Source organism: Phodopus roborovskii, unplaced genomic scaffold (genome assembly GCF_943737965.1).
Source record: "Phodopus roborovskii unplaced genomic scaffold, PHOROB, whole genome shotgun sequence".
Lineage (NCBI taxonomy): Eukaryota > Metazoa > Chordata > Mammalia > Rodentia > Cricetidae > Phodopus > Phodopus roborovskii.
Genome location: NW_026126588.1, coordinates 19904050 through 19922042, shown reverse-complemented (window position 1 = coordinate 19922042; position 17993 = coordinate 19904050). Strand labels below are relative to the sequence as shown.

General features: G+C 42.5%; 1 protein-coding gene and 1 pseudogene across 1 annotated transcript in view; one reads left to right on the top strand and one right to left on the bottom strand.

The window, feature by feature from the left end:
• Window positions 1–17993, top strand: part of Tmem131 (transmembrane protein 131) — a 125648-nt gene that overhangs the window by 31937 nt on the left and 75718 nt on the right. The window contains exon 2 of the mRNA XM_051204542.1: window positions 8538–8599. Coding sequence (XP_051060499.1) covers window positions 8538–8599 — 62 coding nt within the window. The remainder of the gene's footprint in view (window positions 1–8537; window positions 8600–17993) is intronic.
• LOC127236761 (40S ribosomal protein S15-like) lies at window positions 17388–17795 on the bottom strand (annotated as a pseudogene).

Below are 17993 nucleotides of genomic sequence, written 5' to 3'. Positions count from 1 at the left end.
GATATTACATAACACACAATAAAAAAAAATCTCTCTTTAAAAGCTCAATTGACACAAGTGAACCATTTAACTGACACTTTCTGATTTTTGTTTTCTGAGACACGGGGTCTCTGTATGTCGTCTTGACTGTCCTGGAGCTAGCTCACTGTAATTCAGGCTGGCCTCAAACTCACAGAGATCCTCCTGCCTTTGTCTTCCCAAGTGCTGGGATTAAAGGTGTGTGCCACCGTGCCCGGCTTTAACTGTCACTTTTAAGACAGCTGTAATACCACTGTTACAGATAAGTCAAAGCTTGTTTTTGTCACCGTTATTTTGTGGTAGCAGTAAGGATACCAGTCACCTTTGTAACCAGCATTGGTTACAATTCTCCCACTTGGCATACTTAAATGAATTTGCTGCCTCTTGATATGCCTTGTAAAAATGCATCTCTCAGTCTAATGTTAGGTTTTGTTTTTGTGTCTGCATAAGTGCCTTTCCCTTTTTTTCTTCCCCTTCCTTTTCCTGTGCCCCCTTTCTGTAGCAGAGGCTGACCTTGAATTTGTAATCCTCCCCCTCAGCTTCAGAGGTAGGAATTCCAGACGTATAATATCACATCTGGTATAACCTTATTCGGGACAGTTTCAAACTTTAAAAACGAAATCTATAAAGGTGAAGTGTAGGGAAGAACATGCCTTACAAGTAGATTGGCCTGCTGTTGACAGTCTCTCACAATTGTCGCTGATGCTGTCGTTTGCTGTTTATTCCCTCCCACTCCTTCACGAAGCACTAGCGAAGTTCATGATGGTGGAGTTGGCAAACTGCTTGCCTTGCAAGCATGAGGGTGGAAGTCATTCACTTCCCAGAACTCAAGTCTAAAAGCCAGGCACAAGGGTGCATGCTCCTAATCCCAGCCCAGGCAGACAGAGCAGAGACAGGCACACCCCGGGCTCACTATCCTGCTAACCTGGCCTGTTTGTAGTTGCAGGCCAGAGAGAGAACCTGTCTCAAAAACTCAGGTGGATGGCTCCTGAGGAATGACAGACATCTAAGGTTATCCTCTGGCCTGTGTGAGCATACATACTTCCTCATACAAAAACAGAATTTTCATACATGTGAAGTTCTTTTGGGACATAGATTATTTTACCTCATGATTTTATAGTACTTAAATGCAATTAAGGTGAATTTTGTAAAAAGATTTAGGAAACAGCACAAAACTTTCATGTACTGTTTGTGCTGTTGGCTCGGTTCACAGCTCACTAGTGAAGAGCTTTTCTAGCATAGGGAAGGCTTTGATGTGATCCCAACCACCATCCTCACTCAACCCACTTCCCCTACAAAAACAAACAAACACACACACACACCACCGACATATTGTTCAGAGCCTCCTGACACACACCTGTAGTCCCAGCACTTGAGCGGTTGAGGCAGGAGAGTCATAATTTCAAATCCAGCTTGGGCTGTAGAATGTACGCAAGGTCAGCCCGATTTGAAAGATGGGATTAAAAATAAAAAGCAAGAAAACAACAAAACAAGCAAAGGGCGTGCCTGTGGTGTAGTTAAAAGGCAAGGCTGGACTGTTGCTGCCTGCTGGGTCTCAGGCACCCTAGTTCCCAGAGACCTGCTTCCCTGATGAGCAGTACCACCCTGCCTTGGCCTGCATGTAGGCTGTGCTTACAGGGATTTGCTTTCTGCTCCTGGCCTTTTGCATGATCCTTATTGCCCACTTTTCCTGTAGTTTTGGGAGGGAGGGAGGGTGTGTGTGTGTGTGTGTGTGTGTGTGTGTGTGTGTGTGTGTGTGTGTGTTGATTTTGAGACATATTCTATAGGCCTGGGTGATCCAGAACTCACCTACCGTGTAGAGCAAGCTGGCCTCAAACTTGCAGCAGCCTTCCTACCTCTTCCTCTGGCTGGGCGACAGGTGTCTGCCACGGTGTCCCATGACAGTGTGTTCGCTGAGACTCTTGCTTGCACCAGAGGGAGGGTTCTTGTCCAGGCCGAGGTTGCATTGTGCTTGCATGCTGTTTTCCTACCCCTCGCCTCCTTTAGTAAGCACTTCTGTTGCTTTCCACTCCAGCTTCTGCTCCTCTTGCCATTGTGGTTTCCAGAAGTTCTCTTAGTATAGCCAAATGTGAGCAAATCGGGAAGCTAAACTTTATTTCCTTAAAAGATGACATTTATTGGTGGTTTTGTTTAAACAGGAGATTTTAAAGTTCTGGAAGGCCTGTGATGTCATGTTCAGGGTAGAATTACAGCCAGGTGATGGGCTTCAGCTGGCTGAGGGTCTTTCAGGGTAGAATTACAGCCAGGTGATGAACTTCAGCTGGCTGAGGGTCTCCTACACGTCATTCCTCCTTGCAAGTGCTGTGTCCTACAGGATCTGACTCGTTACTAAGGAAATGAGAATATGCTAGCAGCTACCCTTGACATTCCAGCAGAGAAACTGATGGTCAGGGAGTTGTGTGCCTTGAGAATGATTCCCAGGCTCGCCAGTTGCTTTTGCAGGTAACAAGGATGCCTGTGCAGAGAGGAGCAGCACCCAGGCCAGCACCCGGTTCCTGTGCCTGCCTTTAGCTTATTCACTTAGGCTTGTTGCTGCATTGAAGTGTTTTACAACAGCAGAACAAGGGCCAGTGCTTTAGTAAACACGTCGAAATAGTTTCCTCTAATAGCTAGGTGCCCTTCGAGATGAAATGTCTGTAGATTAAAAACAACTGAAACATGTGAGTCTCTGACCAGTGTTCCTAAGGTCCGAACGTTTGTGCAGAGAGACAGCTCTTCGTCAGATCAAAGCCAGCTGTCCAGGTGGACCCTCGCTGGGACTCAGAGCCCAGGCACATAGTTCTCTGGAAATGAGCCTTTGAAGGCGTGACTGCCAGCCCTGCCAGTTCCCACCATGGAAGTGACTGGTTAGATTGCCATACATCCGGAAAGAAGGGAACGGGAGCAGGGCTGTGTAAATGCTACGGATTTCACTGGGTCTTTCTGGTCTCTTAAAGCATGAGCCTGCACTCTCTAAATTGTTTTCCCTTTTTTGTGGAAGAAAGGATTGTCAAAGCCCTTCAGTTTTGCCATTTTCATAAATGGCATATACCCTTCTGAAAGTCAAGATTCTATTGCAGTCTGTATTTACAAAAAGCTGTCCTGAGATTTTCATAGGATTTGTTTTAAACTCATGGATCCTTTTGTAAAGGTTTGACATACTTACATTTTTCAGCCCACGAATATGGTATGTTTGCCCATTTAGATTTTTATGTATCTTCCATCTGAAACTTTTTTAGACTTGATGATCTCATACATGAAGATAATTCATTTGGGTTTTCAGCCCCACCACTCTCTTTCAACCCCTTCAACTTCCCCTGAACTCTTCCCAACAAGTTCATGTGTCGCCCTGTCCCCCCTCGCGCAGCCTCGTCATGTCTAGTGCTTTGTGAGTGTAGTTAGGGCTGCTTTCAGGATGAATGGTGGGTCATTACTGGGGCAGGGGCAGCTGCCAGCAGCTGCATCACTAATTGTCTAGGCTTTGCCATCGTTTTGTAGCTTTTAGTATATATGTGCTATACAGTACCTAAGTAATTTTATTTGGACACTTTCCCACATATTCTTGCTAATATAAAAATGTGATTCAATTTGGGGGGGGTTTGAGTTTGTATTTGCAACTTTACTGAAAGTAATCCTGTTCCTTTTAAGTCTTTCCTTCCTTCTCCTTGGCATTATATACACAATTATCTAGTCTGCAAATGAAGATAGTTCTATTTCTTAGAAAAAAATTGCTTTTACCTTGTTGCTAGGGCTTCTGGTAGCGTGTTGAATAAACGTGATGGCTAGGGCCTTGGCTGTCCCAAGCCCCAGGGTGTCACTTCAGCTTTGCTCAGTGAGTAGGGTACTGCCTGCAGCCTGAGCTCTGCTGTGAATGAGGGTAGGGCTGTGTGGACTGTTTGAGTTTTTCTGACCATTGATAGTTACATATGATGGTTGAGTTTAAGTTTTGAGTCAGCTTGTATACTTTGAACAAAACCCTTGGTTATAGCATGGAATCTTTTTGCATTGCTAGGTTCAGTTTGTTAGTATTTTGTTGAAAAGTATGTTGTATTCATTAAAATGAATTTGTTCTATAGATTTTAAGCAACATGTGATCTGATTGTAAATATTTTTAGTCATATAATCTGGTAACTTTAGTTACATAGACAGTTGCTGGGCAATCATCATTTTCTATGAAAAGTTTCATCATCCCGACTAAATAGCTGTTAAGCAGTTAACTCCTCACTACCCGGTTTCCAGTACTTTCTGTGTTCATTAATTTGTTGACTTTACATACTTCATGTAAGTAGAATTAGAATATTTGAATTTCGGTGTCTAGCTTATGTTCCATACATAATATTTTCAGGGTCCATCCATGTTTTATGACTAAGTAATAGTTCATGATTGTGTGTCATGCTTTTTGGTCCATCTGTTTGTGGTAGGCACTGATTGTTTCTGCTTGTTTGGAGACTTTGGGTATTACAGTGTTTTCTTTAGCAGGGGGTTGGCTTGCTTATCTCACAGGTCTGAAACTGCTGTTGTGGGCTGTGGGATCAATAACATGATAGTTTTCAGAGCCCTTCCAGTGTCATTTGGTCTGCCTAGGAATTGAACCCAAAGCTTTGTACAGGCTAGGCAAATGTCCTACTGCAGAGTAACAGCCCCGGGTCTAAATGTCCTTTTTTATTTACTAAATGAAAGAGAAAAATGAGCACACTTGCTTCTTAGTTTCATTTTGGAAAGTGAGTCCTAAACTCTGGCACATGAGACTTTTACTCTTAGAAACAATAGTGATGTGGGTGAATGTAAGGAGTTCCAAGTAGAGCTCCGTGAACCCAGCATCACAAGCATGCACACCTTACAGTGACAGGTCCTTCCCTGTCAGAGATTCAGGCCTAGCTTTAAAAATTAGATTGCTCAGAGGTGCTATTAGCCATGAGGATTAATGTCACACTTACTTGAAGGTAGTAACAGGTTCAGAAGTAGAGAATATATATATATATATGAATATATATATATATATATATATTTTTTTTTTTCCATTCAGGAGGCTGAGGCAGGATTGTGAGTTTGAGGGCAGCCTGCACAACATAACATAGCTAGAAACTGTCAATACTTAAAAAGATTAAGTGTGTGGCTAATGTCTTCCTGTCCTAGGTATATAAAGTTATTACTGGTCACCTAGAGCCAAATATCCTAATTTGTTTCATTAAATAATAAATTCTGTTTATTTCTATATCTTTGAAGAAAGCTGATGATGTATAATACAATGTTTTATAACTATCCTAGGGACAACTGCTATTAATTTTCCTAGTTGATAAAATTCATGATATTTTTTTCAGTCTCCTAGATCACTGTTACTGTGTTCATCAGTTAGATGAAAGTATGACCCTATTGAACAGCTGGCACCAGGTGCCAGACAGAGGCCCACCTCTTACTGGTTTCCTCTGCAGAGCTTTTCAGTAAGCTCCTTTTGTACTTCCCACTGTGAGCCTCTCCCTGTCCAAGCCATTCTTTCTAGTTCAGTGTTCTTGTCAGTAAGCGCGTCTTCAGGGATGTAACAGAAGTGGCCCTGGATGGTGTGGAATTTAAGTTTGTGTAAAATGAGAGGCGTGAAGAATGGAGTGGGTCGCTGGTGCTCCCTTCTGAGGGGCCTGCCACTCTATTCAAGAGACTCCTTCTTTTGAATAAAGTGAATGCATAGGTAGCAGGGTTGAGGTCACATTATAAGCTAGGACTAGAGGGAACCTAACCGGGAAAGGTCACCTGCTCTGGGACAGACTCCAGCACTGTTACCCAAGCAGAAGGATAGGTTTCATCTGGATGTCATGTATGTGCTAAGGACTGAAAGAGGTGAGCAGAAATGGAGTAGTTTGGCTCTGTGGATGAAAAAAAAAAAATGCAGATAATGAATGGAGTTTCCCAAAGTGACATTGCTGAGTTTACTGCATGATGCTCAGCGAGAAGAGAAGCACCATCCGGTTAGGCAATCTGACTAGCTAATTTCTTGTCACTGCTTGGCTTTCTTTTTGTCCTATTATAAAAGCCAGGCGTTGGTGACACACACCTTTAGTACCAGTACTTGGGAGACAGAAGCAGATGGATCTCTGTAAGTTCGAGGCCAGCCTGGTCTACAGAGCTAGTTCCAGGACAGGCTCCAAAAAAATACAGAGAAACCCTGTCACGAAAAACAAAAAACAAAACAAAACAAAACAAAACAAAAAAGCCAGGTATGTGACATTGCATAGTGAGCCTTCATCCCTGAATTCTACCCACAATAGCAGATTGTGCACAATAGCCAGTGAACTCCATATTCAGTCAAATGATACACTGTTGATTCATGTTAAGACTCCTTAGGCTTTTCTTGTCTGTTTTTGATGACTTTGGTAGTTTTGAGAATCACTAATTAATCAGATATTTTGTAGGTCATGTACCTCGGGATTTGTCTGGGATTTTTCTCACAATTAGACTGAAATCGTATGTGTAGGGGAGGGTTTTTCTTAGATCAGATCAAGGGTGCATATCATTGATACACCTCCTCACAGGTAGTGTTCGTCTTGGTCTCGCTGAAGTCTCTCCACTGTAAAGTTATTCTCCCTTCTCAAACCGTATTCTTTAGAAGGAAGCCCTGTTGTGTTTAGAAAGTAAAGGGGAACACCCTCCTCCTGTGTCAGTCTTGTGAAGCGCAGGTTGGTCTCGAACTCACTTGGAACTGAGACTGACCTTCACTGCTGACGTTCCGTCTCCACCTCCCCAGGGCTGGGATTGTGTGTGTGCCGCCACGTCTGTCCAGTAGAAATTAACCTTCCTGGTAGCAGTGTCTGTATAAATTGTTTGTATTTCTGCATGGAGATTTGTCTCTTCTTCCAGATTTTTACCCAGTAATTTGCTTATTTCGGTATGGACTCATGGGTGTTTATTTTGTACTTGACTATAGTCTAGCCACCTCATTTGGTTGGCTCAGATTGTTCTAGCTTTGCTCATTCTGGAGCTCTTTCTGCTGTCTTCTATACACATTCTCATTAGTAGGTTTTAAATTGGTTGGATTGTTTTCCTGTTAGTACTACCTGCTCTCTGACACTCCGAGGTGCCCTTGTCACTGTGTGTAAGCCCTAGAAGCAGCACTTTCTCTGGGAGCCCCGATTCACTTCATTGGAGAGCAGACTGAGAATTCAGGCTGTGAGTGATAGCCGTGATCATTATTGCTGGAGTGTCACTGACTGAGGAAGGAATTGTATGTCTAGTCTAACGTGTGTACATATCTGGCTTTCTCCCTTGGGGTTCATTTGTTGTTGTTTTGAAGTATATTCATTTTTATTTTACATGTGAGTGTTTGCCTACATGTTTGTCTGTGTACTGTGTGAGTGCAGAGGTTAGAAGAAGGCACTAGATTCCCTAGAACTGGAGTTACAGATGTTGTTAGTTTCCACATGGGTGCTGGAAATCAAACCTTGGTTCTCTGTAAGAGCAGCCAGTGCTCTTAATACTGATGCGCTTCCTCAGCCCCTGCCTTTCTGTTTGTAGCAATCTGTGTGTCATGAGAAATGAGATCAGCATATCTAATGCATTTGCCACATGAATCATTCTAGCCTCCCCCACCCCTTGCTTCTGTGTGAATTCCTAATCCAGCTACCAGGAGCCAACACACTTGCAGCATGTCTGTATTCACCCAGTTTCAGTTCAGTGGGCGATTGCTAACTTCCGGGGAAACAGCCTTTCTGGCTGCCTCACAGCCCATGTTTAGTTTCTTTTGATTTTGCTCTTTTAGATTCTATTCATTCCCAGGTCCACTTGTGTCTCCCTCCCCACCCCCACATCATTCTGTTTCATGGAGATTGATTCATACATTTGTAAATACAGCATAAAACCGCTGTAAGGAATGTCACACAGATTTACATGTGGGCAACTTTCAGCTGAATTTGGTACATATGAAGCTCATCATTGCCATATTGTACAAAACAGCTGTACTGGTTTTTGCTTGTTTTGTCTTTGCCTTGTTTATTGGGCACTGTTTCTTGCTGTGGATAAGTTTTGGGTGTTTTGTTTTGTTTTTCTGTTTTCCCAACCCCCTTACACACCAAGTCCCTTCTAACTGTCCACCCCAAGGCAAGTTGTCATTGCAGTAGAGTAGGTGGTACAGAATTCCAGCTGATCAGTTTAGGTGGAATAAATACCCGCATGCTTATGATCTTCTGCAGCCAGTTGAATCTGATTAGTCTGCCTTTTCGTACAATAGCAGGGGTAGGTTATTAAAGCTGTCTTGCTACAAGTATTGGTTACAATTACATAGCAACTTTAAAGCTGCTAAAGTTCTGAGGAGTTGATTGTATTCTCCTCATAACCATTACTCTCCAACAAGGAATGTTTCGTTGGTTTGTTTTGGATGCTAGCATTGACCCTAGGGCCCTCACACATGCTAAGCAAATGTTCTACCATTGGCCTACATCCCCTAGTCAGCAATGTATTAAAATGTACAGTTGTGTTTACTTCAATTGGATCTCTGTTCCTGTTGGTGATGTTTGTTTTTGTTTCCTTCACAGCTTTCATTCAGTCAGAGAGCATCATAGAGGTCCTGCGCTTTGACGATGGAGGGCTACTACAGGTACGGTTTTCTTTGATTTTCTTTGCATTTTGGGAACTCTAGGCGGTCAGTGGAGTCCTTATATAACCTGCTAACAGGTAAATAGATTATAGTCCAGCCGTTGACAGAACACTGCGTCGTGTAGGATCTCAGCACTTACCAGAAAGGAATGTTCATGCGCACATCGGACCGTTTTTGTCTTCTGTCTGGGTATTCTCCACTTGCCGTGCTAAGCTATATCTTTATGTATGCATGAAATTGGAGTATGGAATCTGATACTATTCTGGCCTCCTTTCACACCGAGCTCAGATACTTTCCGCAAAGCCCACTCAGTCCTCCCAGCTGGAGAACAGGAAGAGCAGGGCTGAAAAGGCCCCTTCACCTGCAATCCGATGTGTTTTGTTCCGGGCTGTTTGGTTGAGAAGGCCCTCAAACTTGAGGTCCCTCTGCCTCAGCCTCCTAGTAGTAGGATTACAGGCATGCGCCACTGTGTCCATTTCAACTCTCTGATTTTGTCAAATTGGCTTTTGACATCTTCATACATGTAAACAATACATGCTGGTTACTCTCATCCCTACGGTCTGTGGCTTCCTTCCCATCGCAGCTTCTCCTTACAGGTCCTTTAAAAAAAAACCCATGTGTTTTATTAATCAGGGCCACATATGAGACTATGTGTGGATTTGGAAGCCTTCACTGGAGCCATGTGGGTTACACATCAGCGCTCTGGTGTTTATGGCTGTTTCCTTCCATTTCCTAACACTCAACATATGAGATGTTTGCCAGTCACTTACCTATCATGATGATGATAGGCACCATGTGGTCACGGAACATGCCTGGTGACATTTCACTCATCTTCTGTTCAAGGGACTTGGGGGCTGGGACTGAGGTAGACTTCCTCCTGTCCTCTAACCCCCAGTGTGAGATCTGCCTGTACTGCACTATGGGTTTGTTTTCAGATGGGTCTCACTCACTGTGGAGCTCAGCCTGCATGGCCATTGTTACAGTGGCACATACTACATTTTTCCTCGTGTCTAACTAAATGACTTAAATCCTCTGAGACAGGACCCAATACTGTAGCCTGTGGTTGGCCTGGAACTTACTTAAAGACTAGTTATGACGGTCAGGTGGTGATGGCACACACCTTTAATCTCCTCACTCAGGAGGCAGAGAAAGGTGATCTCTCTGAGTTCGAGGCCAGCATGATCTACAAAGCGAGTTCAGATAGAGCTGCTACATAGAATAACCCTGTCTCCAAAAAAAGAAAAAGAAAAAAAGAGAAAAAAAACAAGAGAGAGAGAGAAAAGGCTAGGCTTGACTTTTTTTTTTTTTTTTTTGCTTCAGCCTCCCAAATGCTGAGATTACAGATGTGAACAATTATACCTGACTAGTAATTCTGAAAGACATCGCTGTATCTTGTAATAAAGGGCAGAGAGTAAAAATTTAAATTAGATGAAGACAATACAGGAAATAGTTCTACTAAGGTGGCACGTGTTGCTATCTCAGCCACAATAAAACCTTACCCAGACTTGTGCAGAGATCCTGATGTAGAATCTGCGTACACTGAGTTACACCTTCATGTCACCTTTGCATGGCTGGGCTCATAGGATTGTTAATTTGATAGTACAATTTGCCAAACTAAAAAAACTGATCAAAACCTTGCTTTCCTTGCTTTATAATGCTAAGGAAAAGAAAGTGCATTAAAGGTGGCTTGTTTAGTATTCAGTTGCTAGAGCAGGAACCCAGCCAGCCCACCTTCCCACCGTACCTTTTCAGAGTCTTTCCTAGCCCGTGCATTTCCTCAGTGCACCCCTGGAGTACTACCTAGCAGAGTAGGACTGGGAATCATAATCCCCTTAGCCTGGGATTTCTGTAGTTGGCCCTTTAGCCCTTGTCCCTCCTGCCCCTCCTGTTTGGCAAGGCTACTTAGATTTGCTACACAGAGTACCTGAAGACCCAAGGGTTCCTAAGACAGGCAGGGACCCAGAGAAATTTGCATCACAACAGGAAGTTTACATTAAGACTTAACATGATAGGACAACATTCCCTCCTAACTGATTAGAATGGCCCCTCCCATCTTGTTTCTTTGACATATAAGATGAAGCAATAAAACATTGGCCATTTATGAGCATTAATCCCTTTCTAATGTTACTCTCATGTAAGCAAATGAAGATAAGCAAGGAAAAAGATACAGACCCCCCCCAAAAAAAAAAAGTTGGAGTATGGTTCTAGCACCTTAGTGGGTAGAGAATATACAATTCAATATTTTCTTAACTAGCCAGCCACTAATTATTTTTGAAGAGTCAGTTCATATGTAGGTGCATAAGATGGCATAAAATGTAGGGATTGTAGAGCAAGTCGGGGTGCCCCTACCACACAGCTTCCTTGTCAAGAGCAGAAGCTGCCAGCATTGGTAGAAGTGGCCTCAAGTGCTCTCACAGCCAGCGGCCTCAGGGATGGGCCACGACTTCCATGGCCGTTTCCTTTTCCTGCAGTCTTAACCGTCGGAGCCTTCAGCTGTGAGTACTGTAGTTTCACGGTGGTTTCAAGTTCATGTTATTTGCATTGTTTTTGGCTGCTTTTTCTCAGAATTATGTTTTTTCTTTTTTCTTTTTCTTTTTTCAGAATTATGTTTCTAAATTGGAGTAACTCTGGGATTACCGTGTTGGGTTTCTCTGACTCGGGGACAGTCATTTATGTCTGTTACACTCTGTCTTGGGGTGTGATAGGTCAAAGGTTCCTTACCTTGGCTGGTAAAATCTGATTATCTTCTGTAGACCTTTAGTATTTAATGAAACAATCATCCTTTTCAGATGGTTGTGGGTCATTTCTCTTTCACTTGCATGCCTGGTGCCCACAGGGGTCAGAGAGGACGTCAGAACCTCTGGAACCGGAGTTGTGAGTGGTTGGGAGCCATCATGTGGGTTCTGGGACTTGAACTGAGGTCCTCAGCAAAAACTACAGGGGTGTAACCAGTCTTTCTGCTTACTGCCAGCTCCCAAATAACGGCATGGAGACTTACTAGTCCTGAAAGCTTGGCCCTCCCTTAGGCTTGTCCCACTAGCTCTTATGACGTAAACTAACCCATTTAGTTTAATGTACATTCTGTCGTGTGGCACGTTACCTCATCTTTCAGTACTGTTCATGCTGCTTCCTCCATGTTTGGGTTGGCAACTCTGCCTGCTTCCCAGAGTTGGCCATTCAGCAATACATTTTCACACAGAGAACAAATATCCCACAACACAGCCTCTTAACCTCTGAGCTATTTCTCCAGCCTCTACTTTTCTGGAGTGAATTACCTATTCTTGTTCTGTGTTTACATTTCAGTACACACATGCATGTATGAGTGCACACACACACACACACACACACACGTACACACACACACACACATGTTTTTTCACTGCTGTGTTTAAGAAACTTTTCATGGTACAGTTACTCAACTATTATTTGGGTTTTTTTTTTTTGTATTTGTTTTTGGAATATGACTTATTTTTGTTCATTTTTTTTACTTGAATTGTTTATAGTTAAGCTTTAACTTTTGACAAATCTTTTAAAAAATAATGTCGTTTATTCTTCCTATAGATGATTATTAACCTTTTCCACCTAATTTTTATTCTTTTTTTCACTACTTTTTATTTTTCATTGTGCTGCTTCCGTCTTTAGGTTCAGTTTTAAGATATAATTTCAAGACAAGTTTAAGATTTTATTTCTCAAATTTCCACAGATCAAAATTGCATTTAATGTCATTTTCTCCTTTCAACACTTATGGCATGGCGTTTACCTGTTGTGAGATTTTAATTGTTATAGCTAAATGATGGTTTTCTGTTGTGTCTTCTGTTTATACTTCAGTAAGAAGCATTTAGTTTGTTTTTCTAATCTTATTTCTTACTGAATATCAGCTAATTTTTCATGCGATGGTTTCCTGGTTTGTAATTCCTTACCATGAGTAGTTTTGCCCTTTTGTGTCTGATCTCTTGCTTCATTGTCTTTCTGATGTTTTATTTCTCAAAGTGCAGAGAATAACAGGTTTCCTGAGTTTCCTTTCTGTTTACATTGGAGCACGGCTCCTCATGCTCAGATTCTTTGATCATCCTTTACTAATGTATGAACAGCGTACATTGTACATGTTTAAAATACACTTAGTGAAAGGTTGACATGCTATTTTACACCTAGGAAATGGGAACTACAGTCCAGTAATGAACACATCCACCTTGCCCAACAGTGTACTGTATTATTCTCCATCTCCTGTCAACCTTTCTGTCACTGGATTCCAACCATAATTATTTCCAGATTTGCTTATTGTATATATCAATAATTTGTCTTTTTGTTGCTGAGAAATATTCAGTTGTATTGGTATGCCACAATTGTACATACCCATTTGCCTGTTAGCAGAACTTTGGGCTGTTCTAGTATTGTTATCATAAAGCTGTTGGGAAAATCCATATAAAAGTCTTTGTATAGATAAATGCTTTTGTTTCTCAGGGACAGCTATCTAGCATTGAAGTGACTGGGTCATATGGAAGGCACACATCTGTTATGTAAGAAGTTATGCTTTTCTAAAGCATTCATCCTATTCCCATCAGCACTGCATATATATTCCACTCACCCTATATTCTTGCTGACCCTTGGCATAGTTCTTTTTAATTTTGAACATTTTAATGTAAGTGTAGTATCTTGTTGTGGCTTTAATTTACTGGATTATTTCCCAATATTTGTTACTTGTATAGTTAGGGTAAAAGTCCTCTTCATAAAATATTTGCAAACATTTTCTCTTAATTTGTAGTTTGCCTTTTTGTTTTCATTACAGAGTCTTTTGGGGAATGTATGCTTTGACATCCAGTCTCTTTGGATTTGTTTTGTTTGTAATGGATAGTGGGTTTTGTTGTTGAAATTTTTGTCTATTCCAGAGTTGCAAAGCTAGTTTGTTGTGTTTTGTTGCTGAAGCTTTAGAATTCATTTTTTCCATAGAGCTGTGATTTTACTCTTTTAATATTTTTTTCCCCCTGAGGTTGCTGAAGAGAATCTGTGGCGTCAGTGGGGATGGATGGGAAGGGAGATGGACACCATCTAAGGGTAAATCGGGATGGCTCCCCGCAGAGTTAATTGAAAAAAGAAGACTCTAGTAGCATATGAGATTAAACAGGAGAAAAGGGGACATGTGAGCAGGGATGTGGCTTGCGATGGGGTGGAAGAATCTACCTTTGACCCTGACAGTAGGCACCAGTCCTATGTTAATGAAAGGACTACAAGTCTCTCCTTCCAGAGATAAGGAGAATGACTGCTTTAGCAAGCAGGAGCTTTCCTCAAACCCCCAGGGAATGGAGACAGACCCTTACCCAAGGGCCTGACCTTGGGAAAAGGACTTCTGGGGAACCAAACACGATACCACAGTTCCATAGTCTTACTATATGGGTCTGTTCCCCTCATAATGCTCCCGAAAGGGAAGGTCCTGATGTCTTACTCTTTTCTCATTATATTGTACCTTTCTGATTTCTCTATATTAACTCAACATAATGGCCTGGGGTTCTGGATCTGAATTTCATCCTTGGGATCAGGAGTGTACCTGGGTTCCTCCCTCTCGCCCCCTTCCCCTTTGGAGCCACCAAGCAACTCCCAAATCTTGACACAGAGATTTTTTTGTTTTTGTTTTTTGGGGCAGGGTTTCTCTGTGGCTTTGGAGACTGTCCTGGAACTCACTCTGTAGACCAGGCTGGCCTCGAATTCACAGAGATCCGCCTGCCTCTGCCTCTCCCTCTCTAGTGCTGAGATTAAAGGGTGAGCCACCAACAACAGGCGACACAGAGATTTCTTATTAGTTTTGGATGCCCAGCCTAGTTTAGGTTCGTTTCTAGATATGTATTTTAACTTAAATTAACTTGTTTTCTCTTTATCTACCTTTGCCTCAGGGCTTTTTACTTTTCTTTCCTTCTGTGTGTCTGTCTTTCACGGCTTCTCGTGTGTGCTCCTGGTGCCTGCCTGCTGGTCCCAGGTGCTTCTTGTCCTTTCCTCTCTTGAGCCCAGGTTTCTCCTGTTTATTCTCTCTGCCCGCCAGCCCCGCCTATTCCTTCTCTGCCTAGCTACTGGCCATTCAGCTTTTTATAAGACCAATTAGGTGCCTTAAGCAGGCAAGGTAAAATAGATATAACGCATCTTTACATAATTCACCATACATCCTTATATAGTTAAACAATGTAACACACCTTTACAGAGTTAAAGTAATATTCCACGGCACAAACAAATGTAACACACCTTTACACAATTAAATATTCCACAGCACAAACGAATGTAACACACCTTTACACAGTTAAAGTAATATTCCACAGCACAAACGAATGTAACACATCTTTACACGGTTAAAGTAATATTCCACAGCACAAACGAATGTAACACATCTTTACATGGTTAAAGTAATATTCCACAGCACAAACGAATGTAACACATCTTTACACGGTTAAAGTAATATTCCACAGCACAAACAAATGTAACACACCTTTACACGGTTAAAGTAATATTCCACAGCACAGGTATATCTAGTAAATCTCTAATTTTCTTATTTTTGGTATAATTAGGAGGGCACAATGGGAATCCTGGTTCCGAGGTGGCGGGATTTTTTCCTAAAGAATTGTTTTGCTTAGAGAGGCTACCGTAGTACACACTTTCATTCTTTACTAAAGCCCACATACAGTTCCCCCAAAGGGAAAGGCATTACTACAAACATCATTACAACCTCGAGTAAAAAGGTGCTGGGGAAGGGTGGTCTGCAGTGTCACAGTGATGGCCTCTGTCAAGCACCAGTGTCACCGTGTGGTCTGCAGCATGAGGTTAATTTGTGTGCGCGATTACAGTAGGTAAAGACTCAGGTTTCCTCACTATATTATCTGCTTGTTCTAGCACCGTCTGTTAACAAGACGCTTGGTTCTCTACTGAATGTCAATGATGCGTTTGGTGAAAGTTAGGCGGTTTTTATACATGACGAGGTGCCCCGTTTCATTATCTGTCTATGGCAGTATTACTGTATTGTCTTAATTACTAGAGTTTTTAGTGTAGAAACATGCAACTTAGATCTAGAACTTCCATTTTAAAGTGTACAGTTCAGCCCTGCTGGACAGTGGCCTCCACCATCTAACTCCAAAACTTCCTCCTAAGCGAAATTCTTTATCTATTACGCAGTGAGTCCCGTTTGCTCTTCCCCAGTTCCTGCCACCCATGACTGGTCTCTCCATGATTGTGACTGTTCTGAGTGTGTTGTGCAGTGCAGGTGTACTCATGTAGAATGTGCCTTTTGTAAGTGGTTATGATGTTGGACACCATATTCGCTCTCAGGGTTTGTACACTGTACTGTGCATCTCCCTCCCTCCTTATAAAGCTGAGTAGACCCAGGGTGGGTCAAGCCTCCTTTGGGCTGTGTCAAGCCTCCTTTGGGATGTGTCAAGCCTCCTTTGGGGTGTGTCAAGCCTCCTTTGGTTGGCCGATTCAGAGCACTTCCTGCTGATCTGAAAATGGCTGCCTTGAGCATGGGTTCATACATGGTCTGCTGAGTTTCATTCGCAGGATTGGTGATTTATGGGATTTTTGTATTGGCTTGGGAGATATTGGGATGTATATCTAGAAGTGAGATTGTTGTATTGTGTGATTGTGTGTTTAGCTTTTTGGAGAATCAATATGCCAATTTTCATAGTAGCTTTGCTATTTTATATATCCCCAATACCAATTTTTTCCACATCCTCTTCCCCCCTCCTCCCCCCCTCTGTGTGTGCGTGCGTGCGTGCGTGAACGCCTGCCTGCCTGCCTCTCTGGTTTAGGTATTTTTGTGGGTTTTTTTTTTTTTTTTTTTTTTTTGAGGTAAGAATCTCACTCTGTAGCCCAGGATGACCTTGAACCTGTGGTAATCTTCCTTCAGCCTGGAAATACAGGTTCCAGCTACTAAGCCTGCCTGTATATGGTCCCCCCCCCTTTTTTTTAAATAGCCATGTATCGTGTAGGAAATAGTGTTATATATTTGCTTTGCATTTCTGTAATGAATTATTGTTGAGAATCTTACTCTGTCTGCCACCAGTGTGTGCGTCTCCTTTGAGGGGCGATATCGTGTCAACGTCTTTGCCCCCATCCCACATTTATTTGTTTTGCTGAGCATTGATCCCAGGGTCTTGTGCGTGCTAGGAATACGTTCTATAACTATACCCAGAGCATAAATGTTAGATTTTTTTTATATGTTCTAGATATTAATCTAACAGATAGTGACTTATATATGTTTTCTTTCATGCTTGGGAGGGAATGTGTGGCTATAACCTTAATAATTAAAATTAGAGAAATTTTTCTTTAAATATAGAAAGTGAAGAATTTTCATAAACTCAGATAGACCCAACAAATATTAGCATTTTTCAATGTTTTTTTTTTATCTATACACACATATTCACACAAACTGTATTATTAAAACATATAAAGAAAATTACAACTCCTTTATACTTTACTAAGGACATACTTTTAAAAATAAAAACATTTAATCACGTTTGCCTTATCTTCCCCATACGCATTTGCCAATGCTGTTTGGAAATACTGTTACTAATGGAGAAAGCAATGGCAGCTTTCTTTCCTAATTGTTACAGCCGGGCAGCTAGCCTTGGGCTGCATTAATTCCTGGTGCTCCTTGGAGTATTGGCACTCTGTCTTCATCACTGAGGTCTCCCCTTCATCACTGAACTGCAGCAACTCTTCCCAACTTCTTTCTTTCTCCGGTCCTCTAATTCATCCTCCACACTACAGCCAGAATATTTTTTACTTTGACTAAACATGAGTCTTTATTGGCTAGTTACTTGAGGGGGATGAACTGGGAGGAGTGGGAATCACCGATGCCAGGCCGGCCGTGCTTCCCGGACTTGTAGGAAATGGAGAACTCGCCCAGGTAGTGGCCCATGTCTCTGGCTTGATCTCCACCTGGATGAAGGTCTTGCCGCTGTACACGCCCACCATGCTGCCTACGGTCTGGCAGGGTGATCATGTCCCTCAGGTGGGTCTTCACCACCTGGGGCTTCTCCATGGGCGGCGCCTGCTTCATGGCCTTTCTCCGGTGCTTGAGTAGGGAGTGCTGCTCTCGCCGCAGGCCGGCTCATGCGTCGCCTCTGTCGGTCACTGTACAGATGCCCAGCGGTTGGTCCAGGTCCAAGCCGCGGTAGGTGAACTTGCGGAAGGGCTGTGTCTTCTGCGCCACCTCAGCCATTTTGGTGGCTTCTAGGAAAAGGAAGTGTTGGCTGCATCTCCAGAACAATATCTTAATACTAAGCCAGACCACGTGTGTTGGTCTCTTACCGCATCTTATCCCTTGAATTGCATCTGGAGTACTTGATCTAGATGTTGTCATGGCTTCTTAATAGGGTGGGCATCTTCTGACTCCTGCCTTGCAGCCTCATTTTCTGAT